Source organism: Primulina huaijiensis, chromosome 2 (genome assembly GCF_012295235.1).
Source record: "Primulina huaijiensis isolate GDHJ02 chromosome 2, ASM1229523v2, whole genome shotgun sequence".
In the NCBI taxonomy this organism is placed as follows: Eukaryota; Viridiplantae; Streptophyta; class Magnoliopsida; order Lamiales; family Gesneriaceae; genus Primulina; species Primulina huaijiensis.
The window spans coordinates 928730-947731 of record NC_133307.1 but is presented as its reverse complement, the minus strand read 5'-3'; the positions used below and the strand labels follow the sequence as shown (position 1 = coordinate 947731).

The following is a 19002-nucleotide window of genomic DNA, read 5'->3' as shown; positions in this document are numbered from 1 at the left end:
TGTGTAACAATGGTATCACAATTCGAATTAGAAATGACAAGAAAATTCTATGTTTGATATGTTTTGACCCTGATGCGACGGGATATAATAACCGTTCATTTGGTTTCACCCCTTAGATGAGTAACATATAGGGAACTGATCAGTAAACCTTAAAAATGAGATGATTTTCAGTGTTATGTTTGTATTTCGGTTCGTATTCGATTTAACATGCTTATTATTGAAACTATGATAATATATTCGTATAATTATAACCTTGATATTTGATATGGATGATCGACCTCCATTTAATGAGTATTTCCCCAAATACTCACACCTTACATTCCCACCTCAGATAAAAACAAGGAACAAATCGAAGATAAAGAACAACAATATTTTTGATGATGGTGATGAAGCTAATCCAATTCAAGTTAAGTTTTGTCATTCGGTCTTTTAGTTGTATTATCGTGTTTTACGCTTCCACATTTCGTTTCAATCGCACTGTAAAGACGATTATTGATTTATGTAATAGACATGTTTTTGGTTATTTGATGTACTATGTGACTTGTTGTTATACGATTTTAAATTGTTAAACAACGTCGATGACAAGTCTCGGTTCCAGGACATGACAATATTGGTCTAAATTAATGATAAGTAAAAAAAATGAAATTATTAATTAAAACTTTAACTATTAATTCAAACAAAAAAAATTTTTTGAAACTTTTTTCTATATATGTTTTAGAAATCAAACCAAACAAATAATTTCAACAAAAAAAAAATCACATTAAATAATTTAATATATTACAAAAAATAATATATTACTAAATGTTTTATATTTTATTAAATATTTATTTAATAAAATAATAATACCAACTATTTCCCCCCTCTCCTGCTTGCAGAAGCAATGATTTGGTGCATTCATTGCCCTGTGAAGTGTCGATATGCATGCACTTGTGATTCCTGTTGTAGTCCATAATTAATCTTGCAGTCTCGTGATGTTACTTAGGGCTAAGAATTAAATATTTTTGAAAATTTAAAATAAGTCTGATTATTCTTGCTATATTCAATTTTATTGTATTATCAAATTTCATTTTTATTTTGTCATCTTTGTTTTCTTTAAAATATAATAAAATAATATTTGATCATATGAACATGACACCGATCAGACATAAACATATCATACTACAAGAATATGATATTAATATGTACAACGTCACGTCAATATTTCTAATAAAAAACTAAAAGTTTATTTTGCCAAAATAGATTTCGTATCTAATTGAGTTTATTGATGTGTAATATAATAAAACTAAGTAAACAAATACAAAAAACTCGAAATTTTACAAAATTTATTAAATATTTTTTCTAAAAATTTATGGAACCACGTAGCTAGACTTTGTCACGAGTGACAATAACAATAGTGGTCCTTCAAATGGCTATTTTTTAAAAAAAAAAAAAAATTCATTGGAATTCAAAATCTTAAAATGAAAAATCTCTGAACAGAGATAAGCTCGTACCTCTGAATTGCCTAGCTCCAAGAAAATGACTTGACATTAATCTGCGTTTCACTTCAGTTTGTTGTATCTGAAAAAGGGTTCTTTTTTTTTTATATTTATATAGATTTATTAAATGGTGAATATTTATTACTATTTTTATCAGTTAAGGGGAATTATATATTCCAAAATGTTGTTTAATTTAAGGGTTGAAATGCACACCGAACGGATTTTCTAAGAACATAACATGAATTTATATGAAAGAATTTTAACTTTTCAAATGCGCGCACACACACACATATATATAAGTTATCCTAAAAAATTGTTAAGTGAGACTTATACGTAACTCAATCTTAAAAGTTAACGGAAAATGATAACTGTCTAAGTCTTCATAGACAACTCTCAAGGACTTAATCTAGCGACAAAAACTTGTGTGAGACGGTCTCACGGGTCGTATTTTGTGAGACAGATCTTTTATTTGAGTCATCCATGAAAAAATATTACTTTTTATGCTAAGAGTATTACTTTTATTGTGAATATTAATAGGGTTAACCCATCTCACAGATAAAGATTCGTGAGACCGTCTCACAAGAGACATACTCTAATCTAGCTGATGTGAGACATTTAACACAATCATCATGCACATGAATGAATAATTGGAGCTTGAAGTTTGTAATGTCGGGTGATTCATAGAATAATTCAACATATAACGGTGAATTTTGGGTCCGATATGACAAGACATTTGACCAGAATTGGTGTATAACATTTCAGTGATGATAAGTTTGAAGGTGATAAAATACCGAACTTTTGCAGCTTGCAGCTTTAATGAAAGTTGTCACAAGAGACGATAATCACAAAGCCAAAGGCTCTAGAAATCAAAAGAGACCAAAATGCAATGAGTATCCCCAATAAGCATGCTATAATTTCCCTTTTCGATTCAAAATGTTATAATTTAAGGATCCACATTTTGATTTTGTCCCATTTTCCCGACAAACCAAGTACGAACACACACATACACAAAAATATACGCAAGCATTGTACATAAATATGATATACTGTATCGTATCGATAATTATGATATAAGCAAATTTTATATCGATATCGTACCAAAATTTTTGTATACTGATTATATCGAAATTATATGGTATATTGAGATCTCGGTATATTATCAGTATATACTGTTTTATACCGAAAAACCTTACATTTTTTAATTTTTTAAAATTTATTGTTTTAAAATATTATGTATTTTCAAATTTTTATATATTTTTTCGTTAGTTCAATATTTCGATATATAGCTAAATTTTCAAATTTCATACTGTTACCGTACCGTAATATTCGATATCGTTACCGTACTGAAATGTTCAAAATACCATATAATAGCGATCGTGGTATATACTATATATGTGTTTAAATAATAAAACGAACTATCCAAAAATTAAAATCGAACGTCTCGTGAATATGTGAGATTTTTTTTTTTTATCATCATGATTATGCAACATAAACAAAAATATTTAGAAAAAAACTTTTTTTTTGGCTAATTATAATCCATACATTATATTTTGTGAAGAGCCACAAAGTACATCACATTTACTAAAATCTCCAGAAAAAAAAAATCCAAACAAAAAAAAAAAGGTAAACATCCACAGGCCACTCGTATCCGCACACGTGTGATGTGGACCCCACCCCATTCGCAACCCTGTAGAGCTCCAAGCCGACCGTTGCAGCTTACCAAGAGGGCTTGACTGTTTTAGTACACAAAAGATTTGGGGGACATTTACCAAAGATTGTAAGAGCTGGTCTAGAGAGAGGATATATACATATATATTATTATTATTATTATTATTATTATTATTATTATTATTATTATTATTTATTTTTTTAAAAAAGACAAAAACTTGTGTGAGACGATATCACAAGTCGTATTTTGTGAGACGAATCTCTTATTTGGGTAATCTATGAAAAAATATTACTTTTTATGCTAAGAGTATTACTTTTTATTGTGAATAGCGGTAGGGTTGACCCGTCTCACAAGAGACCTACTCAAAAAAAAAAAATAATTGCAATTAACTGAAAATATTTCGAAAGATTTTAAGTTTTTTCCCAATAAAAATATAACGATTTTTAATATGGGTGAATCTTAAGAATATTGATAATTTTCTTATTTAAATTAAATGAGTATACGATTCGTTTAGTAGGAACGAAATCATCTGCTCTGTTTTATATAACGTTTCTTTATACATATATACATATTGATCTACCCTATCTTAATTTTCATTACTTGAAATAATATTTCTTTTATCCGCACAAAATATAACAGATGATTATATTCTGGATTATTAATTTTATTACAATGTATATGCTTGGTTTTTTCAGTGTAATAAAAATTTAAAATAGAAAATTTTATATAATAATATTTATATTTATAAATTTATTAAGGGGAAAGGCATTGAAATCTCTGCAGAGGGAAGGGGACTGCCAAGTTCGAATTATTCTTTGTTCTGTGTTTCATTCATTGGTTTCATAATCCTCTCTCTCTCTCTTTCGGTTTCATTTAAAATACACACCAACCTCCCAACCCCACCCTTTTCAATGGTCTCTCCCCCAAAATATGTTGTACTCTATATCAATCTTAATTGTGTAAATTGTTGAAATTTAATATTTTAATATTGAATGTTTTAATATTGAAGGTTGAATATTTTAATGTTGAAAATTAGGTAAAATTAGGTGTTGAATATTGAAATTTGTGTGTGATAATGAAGGTAATGATGTAATTTATTTTTAGATTATTTGTAAATATTTTCTATAAATAGATCTCTCATTTGTGAAGAAAATCACAATTGAGTTGAGAGAAAAATATTATAAAGTGTGTAGTGTGATAATTTTGAGAGTTTGAGATTTTTACTTTTTACCGTAAATTTTTACTTTTTCACAACACGTTATCAGCACGAAGCTCTAAAAGTCCTCCATATTTTTCCAAGCTCCAAAACAGAAGAAAAAGATAACAAAAGTAATAATATTTATTTTATTGTTTATTTATTTATTGTTTATATATTTAATATATAATATAATGTTATTATAAATAATAAAAATAAATTTTTCAAAAAAAACTTGTTATAAATTTTGGGAGGATGTTAAGACGACATCCCACACTCCCGGTAAGGGATACGACAAGTATAAAAGCCTATAAGATTTTTTAAACAAAATATCTTATGACATTTCATTATAATATTGTGATATGATATACATAATTATTTAAAACATTACTAATATTATATACACCATATTATTATCATAAAATTATACAAATACATACATTTATTTTTTGTACATCAACTGTCATAAATGGTAACAAAACGGCTAGTTTTCGCCCTATAAATATGATCTCACAAACATATTCAATCACTCCAACTTTCTCTTCTTCTCTAAAATTATTCTTCATCAAATTTTTGAAGAAAAAAGAAGATGGCTTTCACAAAGTTAATTTTAATTATTTTGGTTATAATACTCACGAATCTTGTACTTATCGGAGAATATCCTCCTCGTGTGTTTTCTTTATTTTTACGAATGCTTGTATTTGTTGTTTATCCATTACTTTGTATTGCAATATTCATTAACTAATAAAATGCATCGTAATTTTTTAGTACCACCATGTCAAACTTGGCAAAGCTCGAATTCATTGCTCTTGATATTACGGGAAAAAATTATATGCCATGAACTTTCGATGTAGAAATGCATCTTGAGTCATTAGGTCTAAATGAGACCATAAAAGAAAATGGCATATGCACATCACAAGAAAAGGCAAGAGCCATGATATTTTTGCGTCGACATCTCGACGAGGGATTAAAATGTGAATATCTGATTGAAAAAGATCTCATGGCTTTGTGGAAGGGATTAAAAGAAAGATTCGAACATATAAGGGAAGTTATACTTCCGACCGCCCTGGATGAATGGAATACGTTGAGATTCCAAGATTTTAAGAAAGTCGGTGATTACAACTCGACGATGTATCGAATAATCTCGCAACTGAAATTTTGTGGGCATGAGATTACTGAATTGGAAATGCTTGAAAAAACATTTTCCACTTTTCACGCATCGAATATAACTCTACAACAACAATATAGAGTGCGTGGATTTTCGAGATATTCTGAACTAATCGTCTGTCTTCTTGTGGCGGAAAAGAATAATGAGCTTTTAATGAGAAATCATCAGGCACGACCCACTAGTTCAACGACATTTCCTGAAGTAAATGTCGTAAGCAAAAATGAATTTAAACCTGGAAACCAAAATTAAAGTTATAGACAAGATTTTGGTCGAGGACAAAATCGAGGTCGTGGTCGTGGACGCGGCCGTGGTTTTGAAAATAATCGAGATAGTTATTTCTATAACTCATCTCAAAAGAGCGTCCCAAATCATCCACCGAAAAGGCATCAAGAGAATATGAGTGTAAATGAGAATCACTCAAAAAGATTTGAAAGTTCTTGTTTCAGATGTGGTACTCTAGGACATTGGTCCTGTATTTGTCGAGCCCCTTAGCACCTTTGTAAACTTTCTAAAGAATCAATAAATGAGAAAGAAAAAGAGACCAACTTTACTGAACACAGTGAACCTTTGAGTGGTTCAACTCATTTTGATGCTGGAGATTTTCTGATTGATTTCTCAGATAATGATCAATTTGCTGGTGGAATAAATATGTAAGATATTTTATTTTTTCATGTACTTGTATGATAATGTTTTATAGTGTGTTATATTGTATTGTATTTTATTGTCAATAATTTTATTTCATTGCATATTTTTTTGAAGTTCAAAGATGGAAAATGCTATGAACCAAGCTGAAGTTTGCATACCTGATAGTGGTACAACGCACACTATCCTCCGAGATAAAAGATATTTCTTGGAACTAAAACCAACAAAAACAATGGTGAATACAATATCAGGTCCTGTAGACTGTATTAAAGGATGTGGTAAAGCACAATTTTTGTTACCTAATGGTACAAAATTTTTGATCAATGATGCTTTGTATTCACCACAATCGAAAAGAAATTTGTTGAGTTTTAATGATATATATTCCCATGGGTATGATACTCAAACAATGAAGGAAGGGAATGAGAAATATATGTGTCTTACCACATATAAATCAGGAAAGAAATATGTGTTTGAAAAACTACCAATGCTCCCTACTGGATTGAATTATACACATATACGTCCCATTGAATCAAACATGATAGTTGATAATTATTCAATATTAACCAATTGGCATGATCGAATAGGACATCTTGGTTCAACAATGGTGCGAAGAATTATAAAAAATACACATGGTCATGCGTTGAAAGACCAGAAGATCTTTCAGAATAATAAGTTTCAATGTAAAACATGTTATCTTGGAAAACTTATTATAAGACCATCACCAGCCAAAATCCAAACTGAATCACCAATGTTTCTTGAACGTATTCAGGGTGATATTTGTGGACCAATTCATCCACCATGTGGACCATTCAGATACTTTATGGTATTGATTGATGCCTCCAGCAGATGGTCACATGTATGTTTATTGTCAACTCGAAATGTTGCATTTGTAAGATTACTTGCTCAAATAATAAAATTGAGGAATCAATTTCCCAATTATACAATTAAAAAAATTAGACTTGATAATGCTGGTGAATTTACTTCCCAGACTTTCAATGATTATTGTATGCCTATGGGAATCATTGTTGAGCATCATGTTGCTCATGTACATACACAGAATGGATTGGCTGAATCATTGATTAAACGTCTGCAAATGATTGCTAGACCAATGATTATGAAAACAAAGCTTCCTATTTCTATATGGGAACATGCAATTTTACATGCTGCTGCATTAATTCGCATCAGACCAAGTGCCTATCATAAATAATCCCCATTGCAGCTTGCATTTGGTAAAGAACCAGACATTTCTCATCTGAGAATTTTTGGATGTATGGTGTATGCGCCTATTGCACCACCTCAACGAAAGAAAATGGGACCTCAAAGAAAGATTGGAATTTATATCGGTTATGATAGTCCATCAATCATTCGATATCTTGAACCTCAGACAGGCGACGTGTTCACAGCACGTTTTGCTGATTATCATTTTAATGAGGAAATCTTCTCAATGTTAGGGGGAGACAAGAAACATACCGAAAAAGAAATTACATTGTATGTATCATCATTGTTACATCTAGATCCAAGAACACAACAATGTGAAAAAGATGTACAGCAAATTGTGCACTTGCAAAGAATAGCAAATCAAATACCAGATGCATTAACAGATGCGAAAAGGATAACTAAATCATATATACATGCTGTAAATGCTCATGCTCGAATTGAAATTCAAAATAAACAAATTGAACAAAGTTATGATGTCGTAAAACGCCTGAAGCGTGGAAGGCCAGTCGGTTCCAAGGATAAAAATCCTCGAAAAAGAAAATTTATAGAGAAACACAATGATCTAGAAATAGAGAATGATGTTCCTGAAGAAACACATGATGATCACAAAATAGAGAATGTTGTTCCTGAAGAAACACATGATGATGAAAATGTTCTGTCAGAACCACAAACTGAAGAGAATCATGAAATCTCTATCAATTATATTAATAATGGAAAAATATGGAACCGAAAAGATATAGAAGAAATTGATGATATATTTTCTTATAATGTGGCAATCGACATCATAAATGATAATGAAGATCATGAACCAAAATCTTTTGGTGAATGTAAAAATCGACAGGATTGGATAAAATGGAAAGATGCCATCCAGGTTGAATTGGATTCGCTAAATAAACGTAATGTTTTTGGACCTATAGTCCTTACACCTGAAGGTGTAAAACCTGTTGGATACAAATGGGTTTTTATTCGAAAGCGAAATGAGAAAAATGAAATAGTAAGATATAAAGCTCGACTTGTTGCACAAGGTTTTTCTCAAAGGCCTGGAATTGATTATGAAGAAACGTATTCTCCTGTGATGGATGCAATTACGTTTCGGTATTTGATTAGCTTGGCAGTATCTGAAAATTTAGAAATGCGTCTTATGGATGTTGTTACAGCCTACTTATATGGATCACTTGATAGTAATATATATATGAAAATCCCTGAAGGATTTAAGATGCCTGAAGCACAAAGTTCAAAACCCAGAGNTATGTGTGTGTGAAAATCCATGAAGGATTTAAGATGCCTGAAGCACAAAGTTCAAAACCCAGAGAATGTTATTATGTGAAATTATAAAGATCATTATATGGGTTAAAACAATCCGGCCGAATGTGGTATAATTGGCTAAGTGATCACTTGATGAAAAAGGGATATGTAAATAATTCAATATGCCCTTGTATTTTCATTAAGAAAACAACATCCGGATGCATAATTATTGCTGTATATGTTGATGATTTAAACATCATTGGAATGAATAATGAAATTCATGAAATTGTGTCATATTTGAAGGAAGAATTTGAAATGAAAGATTTTGGAAAAATCAAGTATTGTCTGGGTTTACAAATTGAACAAAAAGAATGTGGAATATTTGTTCACCAGAAAAATTATACAGAAAAGATCCTTAAACGTTTTAATATGGACAAATCAAATCCTTTAAGTACTCCAATGGTTGTTAGATCATTAAACATAGAAAAGGATCCATTCCGTCCATGTGAATATGATGAAGATATTCTTGGTCCAGAAGTACCATATTTAAGTGCTATCGGTGCCCTTATGTATCTTACAAATTGTACAAGGCCTGATATATCTTTTGCCGTAAATTTATTGGCAAGATTTAGCACATATCCAACAAAGAGACATTGGAACGGAATTAAACATATATTCCGTTATCTACGAGGAACGACAGACTTGGGACTTTTGTATTCAAAAGATGCTAATCCAAGTATAATTGGTTATGCCGATGCTGGATACTTATCTGATCCACACAAAGCACGTTCTCAAACTGGATATGTATTTACTCGTGGAGGCACTGCAATTTCTTGGCGTTCACAGAAACAAACACTTGTAACAACTTCATCAAATCATGCCGAGATTATTGCACTACATGAAGCAAGCCGTGAATGTGTGTGGTTAAAATCAATGACTCAACATATCCAAATCTCATGCGGATTATCATTCGACGAGAAGCCTGTGATACTATATGAAGATAATGCTGCATGTGTTGCTCAAATGAAAGAAGGATACATAAAAAGCGACAGAACTAAACATATTCCTCCTAAGTTCTTCGCATTCACCAAGGAGCTTGAGAAGAATAAATGTATTGATGTTCGTCACATTCAATCAAGTGAAAACTCATCAGATCTCTTCACAAAGGCACTTCCTACGACAATATTCAGAAAGCACATATATAATATTGGGATGCGCAATCTACGAAATCTGTGAAGAATTGTTCGTGTCAACATGAGGGGGAGTTTACGTGACTGCACTCTTTTTCCCTTACTATGGTTTTTATCCCAATGAGTTTTTCCTAGTAAGGTTTTTAACGAGGCAGTATAAAAACACGTAATGAAGACAATCATTATGATCATCATCACAAGGGGGAGTGTTGAAATTTAATATTTTAATATTGAATATTTGAATATTGAATGTTGAATATTTGAATGTTGAAAATTAGGTGTTGAATATTGAAATTTGTGTGTGATGATGAAGGTAATGATGTAATTTATTTTTGGATTATTTGTAAAGATTTTCTATAAATAGATCTCTCATTTGTGAAGAAAATCACAATTGAGTTGAGAGAAAAATATTATAAAGTGTGTAGTGTGATAATTTTGAGAGTTTGAGATTTTTAATTTTTACCGTAAATTTTTACTTTTTCACAACATAAATAATATTTTTTTTCCTGTTTATTCCAAATATATAGACTTATATTCAATTTATTCATTTTTTTTTCTATTTTTTCCTAATATACTTCTATTTAATTTGTGATATTGATGTTGGAAAGATGCAAACAATTCACATGAATGAATGAATGAATACTCATTGAACAAGGATAACTTATGAAGATTGTTTGTATAATTATATTTTCAATGAATTTCTTAATCTGTGTGAAGCTATCACGAGGCCTTTAGACTAAAAGAAGATCTGACTCTAAGTTGTTCAAGAATAGTTGCGTTGGTCTCTGGAGCCTTTGACTTAGGATTAGTCGTTCTATTTCTCGATGGGGGCATAGATGACTATATTTATGGGAGCGAACTCCGAGCGAATATGAAGCGCATGGATACAACAAGCTTATATAACTGAGACGGAGATAGTAACAATTATCATGGTTTGATAATCTTTTTTCAACCTATATATAACAACTTCATTTATCTAAAAATAACATTACATTATCAAGCGTAGACATAAACCTCTGTTGAGGTATTTGGATTTCAGTTGGTAACGAAATCTTGTATGTTTTGTAATAAAAGAAAATTGTTAAACTAAATTTCAGTTATATATTTTTCATTTTTTTTTGGCAATTTTAACTTTTTTATTCGAGAGTTTTGATATGATATCGCATAAGAACAATGTCAACATCAAGTAAACACAAATTAGATCAGTGTTACGTTGGAAAAAGAGCTAATTTTGCCAAAAACACAAAGATAATACTAAATTAAATAACATAAAAAATGAACAAATACATGCTTAAAAAATATAATTTTCCCAAAACACAAAACTATACATACACAATACCTATCTATATATACATGGAGAGCAGTGTTTTCTGAAGAAAAAGCAAAAAAAGGCAGAGTAGTGGCTTCACATAAAGCCTTCTACACGTGATAAAGAAACACCAAAAGCACTTGCATGCGTGTATAAAAGATTCATTTTCATCATCATCATCTTCATCTTCTTCACTATTTTCCTCCCCCATTCAAAAACCCACACTTTTGCGCACTTCGAGTCCTCTCTCTTTCATTATATACGCAATCTAAACCCACTCCAAAGAAACCATCTTTTTTAACCCAGCCTTTTCCCGACTCTTTTTCACGCCTCCTTTAAAATTTTCCAGTTCTCATCTTTTTAAACCTGTCTATATTGTAATGATTAAAGCCCATTTCAGGTTTCAAAGCATTGATTCAAGAAAAAAGATCCAGTCTTTCATGGTGTCATCATTGCCCAACGTTGGTGAGTTCAAGTTTTCGAAAATTTTTGAGCTCTTTTAATTGTTTCTAGTATCCAATCTTTGCTTTATGAGGCGTCATTTTCTGTGAAGCAATGCTGTTTGGTTTCATCTTCTTGGGATGTTGATTTCTCGGTGAGTTTTTCAACGTTTATTCCTTTTAATTCAATGGTTTTGTGTATATGCGCTGCTACTAGCTGTTGCTTTTGGTTGCTTTTTTGTTGCTTTCTAGGTGTATTTTATTTTATTCTCTTTCTTGAGCAGTCATATTAGGTCCTCACATTTATTTATGCTTGTGTTGGATAACACACATAAACACTAGCGTACAAATATGTGGCTGTATGTATATGCCAGTATCTATATATGTTTTGTGTCATTACTATCTTGGATTTATTCACATTTCTCTGTTTTGCTGCTGGAAGTCTTGGTTTTGGTTAGGGGACAAGATGAAGGATGGTTTTGTCTTCTGGGTATTTCCACTATTTGATTAGATTTCATTCTAGTAATCTAATTTGAATATTGTTTCTATATATGTGCACATGTGCATCATTTTTTTGAAGATTTTATATGCTTCTTCTTTTCTTGAACGCATAATTGGTTTCAAAACAGAAGATTCGAAGAGGGTTTCGGTTTCTTGGTAGTGTTTGCTTTTGTCTCCACATGTACGTAGTTTTGCTCAGTCCAAGCTTAAATCTCCAACACTGTGAATAGTGGGTTTTTAAATTAATTTTGAAGTTATTTTCTCCATTTATAGTGTTCATTAACGGGCTCTNTTTTTTTTTTTTTTTTTTTTTTTTTTTTTTTTTTTTAACTGTGAGCAGTATGTTTTTTTTATAGTTCACCTTCTCTTGTAAAGGCTGTACAATTAGTAAAGTTCAAGAAATTTATTTTAAATTTACAGTTTCTTTTGCTGCAAAAACTATTACTGCTGATTTGTCTTCCCGGTGGAGTTTATTTTTAGGTGGTTGTTGAAACATATGTGAGCTATTTTGGTCCTTTGAAATTGCAGTGAAATGGAAACCCCTGTAGTCTGCAATACAGATCTGAATTTTTAAATGCCTGCCCTTTTGCTTTTGCGTGTGAAATCTTGATGCGTTATTATATATTTTTTACCATTTTTGCATACGCTTTTCATTTTGGGTCATCCTGCTGACATGCCTCCTTTTCTACTTCTTTTTCTTGTTTTTTTGCTATTTATTTATGCACAGGGAATCTACAATCTTTGAAGGCCTATAAGCAAGGAGAATAAGTGGAAATTGCTTGCTTTTTGGTCGAGAATATCAATTTCAAACAGATTATTGTGCTCTTTACGTATTAAATCTAGAAGTAAAATCCCACCTTCACCATCTCAATCATGCCTATGAGGCAAATGAAAGAAAATTCAGAACAACATTTGGTTATCAAGCCATTACAGAACACTATAAACTCGGTGCAGAAGAACCCAAGGACAATTCAAAATTGTAAACCACCGCCACCTACTCAAGAATCCCAAAACACAAAGCCTCAAAACCAGTCATCCCCAGTATCAAGAAATCGAGGTCGGAGAAGGGGAAGAGGTGGCAGGAAATCGGACCAAGGTGACGCCTTTATGCCGCCAAGTTCCAAACCTTGCACTTCCGCAAGTAAACCGGTTACTCCGGAGCCCGTTGGAGCCATCGTACCTGCTTTATTAAATGGATCATGCCAGAACGGAGGTGTCAGCTTTTCTGAAATGGAGAATGGCTTTCCTTCTTCAAGCAAGTCATTGAATTTTGCATCCAGGCCAGGGTATGGTCAGCTAGGGACAAGATGCATTGTGAAGGCTAACCATTTCTTTGCTGAATTACCAAACAAGGATTTGAATCAGTATGATGTAAGCGTACTTTTTCATTATCATGGCCTTAAATTAGGCATGCTTGCAGGTTACAATGTGTCATAAATGATGCACTTGAGAAGCTCTATGACAAACATTCGGGGCCCTTGGGGCTGACATTCATTATGCTTATGGATGTTTTCTTCATTTTTTTCTGATGTATCTTTGCAGGTATAATTGAGTAGTTCTGTAAGCTCATATGTCCCTTGATTATGTGGCATTATAGTCTTACACGTGGGACATCTGTATCTTCTTGTTTCTTGTTTTTTGTGTCCTTTTAATTGTCTGGTGTTTCGCTTACAGGTAACCATTACCCCTGAAGTGGCATCAAGAACGGTGAATCGAGCTATTATAGCAGAACTGGTGAAATTGCACAAAGAATCTGATCTGGGGATGAGATTACCTGCATATGATGGTAGAAAGAGCTTGTACACGGCTGGTGAGCTCCCTTTTGTTTGGAAGGAGTTCACTATTAAGCTTATCGATGAGGAGGACAATGTCAATGGTCCCAAGTAAGATTTCATTGCTATCAGCATATGACCGACTAACGATTGACTCAGCAGGAGCTAGAGCTTCGCCTAACAAAAATTAAATAAGAATAATTTTGTGCAGATTTCTGAAAATGCTAGTTTACCCCCTCCCTCCCAAATATATCATAAGTCCTCCCCTCAATACAATTCCTGGATCCCGCCCTTTTGAGGATGTTATGGTTCAATTTACTTTGTGAGAATGTCTTTTGAGGAATGTGTAATTTTGGTTAATTTTGTTTTTAGTAGTAATTCATCTCAAGTGTGATCGTATATGTTAGAAAGTTTGCAGTTGTATGTTACAGTAATTAACTCTAAGTTTTGTTTCAAAAACTTTCCAGGAGAGTGAGGGAATACAAAGTAGTGATCAAGTTTGTTGCTCGGGCAAACTTACATCATTTGGGTCAATTTCTTGCGGGTAAGCGGGCAGAGGGTCCCAAGGAAGCACTTCAAATTCTGGATATTGTACTGAGAGAGCTTTCAATGAAAAAGTATGAAAAAAGCACTTCTTAATGAGTTTGATTCTATTGATATTACTTAGTGATGTTTTCTTAAATAGAAGTTTAACACGCGCTTGCTAATAGGTACTGCCCTGTTGGGAGATCATTCTTTTCTCCTGCTATCCGGAAACCACAACGTATTGGTGATGGGTTAGAGGCATGGTGCGGGTTCTACCAGAGTATAAGGCCTACACAGATGGGCTTGTCACTGAACATTGGTAATTGATTATCATTTTTAATGTTACTTGGAAATGTCGCAAACACAAATGCTGTGATATATATTCTTGCTGAAATATTCCTTTCACGGACTGTAGATATTGCTTCTGCTGCATTTATTGAGGCTCTTCCGGTGATGGAGTTTGTTGCCCAGCTTCTGGGGAAAGATGTGTTGTCAAGGCCATTGTCTGATTCTGACCGTGTCAAGGTACGTGCTCATTTTATGTGACAGGGATTAGAATCAGTTATTCATCTGATTTTCATGTAAATATGTTGACCCATAACTTTATCCAGGTTAAGAAGGCTCTTAGAGGAGTGAAAGTTGAAGTTACTCACCGGGGTAATGTACGGAGAAAATATCGCGTCTCTGGCATAACAACTCAACCCACTCGAGAACTAGTGTAAGATATCTGTGCAAATGAATTATCTACGAGTAAAGTTTCTTTTCTGTAGGCATCAGTTTGAAAGAAAGATTATAACATAAAAGTATCCTTGAACAATAGTCGTGTCAATAAATTTAGCCTATAGGAGGAGTTCACAATGCTTTTTGGAGAAACATTATCTTTTAGTTGTCCTTACCATTTGGTGAGTTGCAACTCACTTGCTGTACAAGTATATATGTCATCAAACATTAGAACACAATATAGTCCTGTGGTACAATGAATAATCTTTGACGCCGACTGCTTTACTAGAAATCTTGTATGATTTTAGCTACCCTAATTTCCTTACTATTACTTCGACTTAAATGTTTGTTGAAATAATCTTAAATGGTAAGGTCAACAAACAATTGGAAGTAATCTAGTCATTCTATTTGGTTTTAGATTTCCTGTGGATGACAACTCAACCATGAAGTCTGTTGTTGAATATTTTCAAGAAATGTATGGTTTCACAATTCAGCACACTCATCTGCCTTGCCTTCAAGTGGGAAACCAGAAGAAGGCCAACTACTTGCCGATGGAGGTCAGAATGAGCTAGTAGCAAGTATATTTCAGTTTTAGTCTGTATGACAATTTTTAAAGTGTTCATCGCTATTCTCTCTAGGCATGTAAAATTGTCGAGGGACAACGATACACAAAAAGGTTGAGTGAAAAACAAATTACATCTCTTCTAAAGGTTACGTGTCAGAGGCCAAAGGATAGAGAGAATGATATTCTACAGGTATTCCACGTTAACAGTATCTACCCCATGTAACTTTCATTTTTTTATTTATGGGATTAATTTTTATCTACATCTTATGATAGTTTTGATTAAACCCGATTTCTTGTCTATGATCTTCAAATTCAGACTGTTCAACACAATGGTTATGATCAAGATCCTTATGCAAAGGAGTTTGGAATTAATATAAGTGAAAAATTAGCTTCTGTGGAAGCAAGAGTTCTCCCTGCTCCCTGGGTAAGTAGAGTTGCCATTTCATGAAACCTCTTTCTTTTCCATATTCTGCTTGATTTTGTCCCTCACATTGTTGAGAATTTTATATGCAGCTGAAATACCACGAGACGGGGAAGGAAAAGGATTGTCTACCACAAGTTGGGCAGTGGAACATGATGAACAAGGTTCTAACATTTTCAATGTTAATTTTTTTGTTCCTTGATAAATGCTAGGCTTACACATAATCCTGTACATGGATTTGATATCACAGAAAATGATCAACGGCATGACTGTTAACCGTTGGGCATGCATTAACTTTTCAAGAAGTGTCCAAGATAGTGTTGCTCGTGGATTTTGTAATGAGCTGGCTCAAATGTGTCAAGTATCTGGCATGGTAGATTTCCTTCCATTTTGCAGTTCATCTTTTTTCCTGATATCCCTGTTGAAATACGTCACAAAAAAACTTTTGATCTCATCTTTACAGGAATTTAATCCAGAACCCATTATTCCAGTCTACACAGCCCGTCCCGATCAAGTGGAGAAAGCATTGAAGCACGTATATCACTCATGCATGAACAAATTAAAAGGAAAAGAATTAGAGCTTCTGCTAGCTATTTTACCAGACAACAATGGGTCATTATACGGTATGCCATGTTTGAGATGCAGATTTTTTTTAGAATATTGACAATATGTTACATCCATGTCTCTGGTGATAGGTGATTTAAAGAGAATATGCGAAACCGATCTTGGTTTGATATCCCAGTGCTGCCTTACGAAACACGTCTTCAAGATCAACAAGCAATATTTGGCTAATGTGTCCTTGAAAATAAATGTGAAGGTACGATCACTTGTTGGAACAGCACACGATAGCGCTTAATGTTTCACAAGTTTTTTGAATTGTTTTTCTGTTGAATAGATGGGAGGAAGAAATACCGTACTCTTGGATGCCATAAGCTGCAGAATACCGTTGGTGAGTGATATTCCTACAATCATATTTGGAGCAGATGTGACACATCCCGAAAATTTAGAGGAGTCGAGTCCATCTATTGCTGCGGTATAGCTGATAACCTGAAACAAACTCTTTTGGCATATTAATTGTTTTGTGTATGAAATCAAGATTGCCAAAATATAGGTTGTAGCTTCTCAGGATTGGCCCGAGGTCACGAAATATGCGGGATTGGTTTGTGCGCAAGCTCACAGACAAGAGTTGATTCAAGATTTATACAAGACTTGGCATGATCCTGTTCGAGGGACAGTTAGTGGTGGCATGATCAGGTTCATTGCTTAAATAGCTAAATGTCGATGGGTTACGGATATGCATGATAAATGATCTATATAATCTTTTTCCTCTTCTGCAGGGATCTTTTGGTTTCTTTCAGAAAGGCAACTGGGCAAAAGCCACAGCGGATAATATTTTACAGGTCAATATACTGTCTTTGTTAAAAAATAATAAATGAACAATCGAGAGAAATTATTAAGACAATTTTATGCAAAAATACTTCTCAAATCATAAGAGGAACAACCTTGATTATCTTATTAATATTCTGTTATACAAGGGAGACTATTTAGTATTTACATTGCATTCGTGGTCTGCTGTAGCCTGTACTGTCCTGTTTGTTAGATTCATGGAAATCCATTTTTCACTTTATGGCTATCAGAAATGAACAGCTAGCTTCTTAGCTGTTTGTGTACCACCACATAATCGATCCCAAACAGGGAGGAAACTAATGATGGATATGTGGGAATTAATGTGTTTTAAACTTTGAACACGATTGACAATCTTAACTATATATTATTCTAATCGGTTAAAGAAAATGAACAGGGATGGCGTAAGTGAAGGGCAATTTTATCAAGTGCTATTGTTCGAGTTGGATGCAATTCGAAAGGTCAGTGAGGTCCAGCAACCTGGACTTGATGCATAAATTGGTGCTTCGATATTATGTTCAGAGCCACCAATCAGTAAGAATTTCCATGCAGGCATGCGCGTCACTGGAGCCAAATTACCAACCTCCGGTGACTTTTATCGTTGTTCAAAAACGACACCACACTAGACTGTTTGCTAACAATCATAGGGACAAGAGCAGCACTGACAAAAGTGGGAACATATTACCTGGTAACTACTAATCCTTCCTGTGTATGAACTTTCTTTTTTGAGTGATTTTTCGCACTCTATTGCATTTCTGATTAAATTTGTTTGTGTTTCAGGCACGGTGGTTGATTCTAAAATCTGTCATCCAACGGAGTTTGACTTTTACCTATGCAGCCATGCTGGAATACAGGTACACACCAAAGTGATGTTTCCTTGATCTCTAACATCTTTCTGTGAGAGTAGAATTGTCAAGTCGAGTATACGATTCATTAACTTGCAGGGAACCAGTAGGCCAGCTCATTATCATGTGCTTTGGGACGAGAACAATTTCACGGCAGACGGAATTCAATCATTGACTAACAATCTCTGCTATACATACGCAAGATGCACACGTTCTGTCTCTGTCGGTAAGTAAAAACATCATCAAAGGGTTTCTTGAGAATACATACGCATGCTACCAAGATAATCTTATATATATAGTTCGTTTTACACTAGTTTTTATCTCAAATGTCGACTATACATGTTATTTATCTGCAATTGCCACAGTTCCTCCTGCTTATTACGCACATTTGGCTGCATTTCGGGCAAGATTTTACATGGAACCTGATGCGCAAGACAATATCAGTCAAGGTGGGAAGGGAGCACGTGGGGTAGTTGGAGAGTGTGGTGTTCGGCCTTTACCGGCCCTGAAAGACAACGTAAAAAGAGTAATGTTTTATTGTTGAAATCGGGTTAGCCTCTTTTAATGATATATATGCGAAACCTGGCAGCATGGTTTTGAAGTTAGAATGAGGGATGTAGAGTTGTAGCGATGTGGCTGTATGTATATGTATGATGTATGACGATTCATGCAGATAGATGCGCATGGTTTTGAAATTA

At 33.4% G+C, this 19002-nt stretch overlaps 1 protein-coding gene across 5 annotated transcripts; it reads left to right on the top strand.

Moving 5' to 3' along the window:
• The first annotated feature begins 11299 nt into the window (after positions 1-11299).
• LOC140962960 (protein argonaute 10-like) lies at positions 11300-19002 on the top strand. 5 transcript variants are annotated; one of them, XM_073422101.1, is made up of 23 exons: positions 11300-11576; positions 11665-11706; positions 12780-13423; positions 13727-13935; positions 14292-14441; positions 14535-14668; positions 14765-14874; positions 14961-15067; positions 15488-15626; positions 15708-15824; positions 15951-16058; positions 16148-16219; positions 16306-16428; positions 16519-16678; positions 16751-16872; positions 16951-17088; positions 17167-17309; positions 17393-17455; positions 17857-17920; positions 18012-18147; positions 18240-18313; positions 18404-18530; positions 18670-19002. In XM_073422101.1, the coding sequence occupies exons 3-23, from the start codon at positions 12926-12928 to the stop codon at positions 18846-18848; spliced, it is 2973 nt and encodes a 990-aa protein (XP_073278202.1). In that variant the 5' UTR covers positions 11300-11576; positions 11665-11706; positions 12780-12925; the 3' UTR covers positions 18849-19002. The 5 variants fall into 5 exon arrangements, with proteins under 5 accessions (XP_073278202.1, XP_073278231.1, XP_073278221.1 ...); XM_073422130.1 differs by lacking the exon at positions 11665-11706; XM_073422120.1 differs by having other exon boundaries at positions 11569-11706.

Bases quoted from the DNA above. Each gene is read 5' to 3' on its own strand.
- LOC140962960 (XM_073422130.1), top strand. From the start codon at position 12,926: ATGCCTATGAGGCAAATGAAAGAAAATTCAGAACAACATTTGGTTATC. The intron at 15,825-15,950 runs GTATTCCACGTT...CTTCAAATTCAG, and splicing joins GAGAGAATGATATTCTACAG to ACTGTTCAACACAATGGTTA. The intron at 16,679-16,750 runs GTATGCCATGTT...CTCTGGTGATAG, and splicing joins CAACAATGGGTCATTATACG to GTGATTTAAAGAGAATATGC.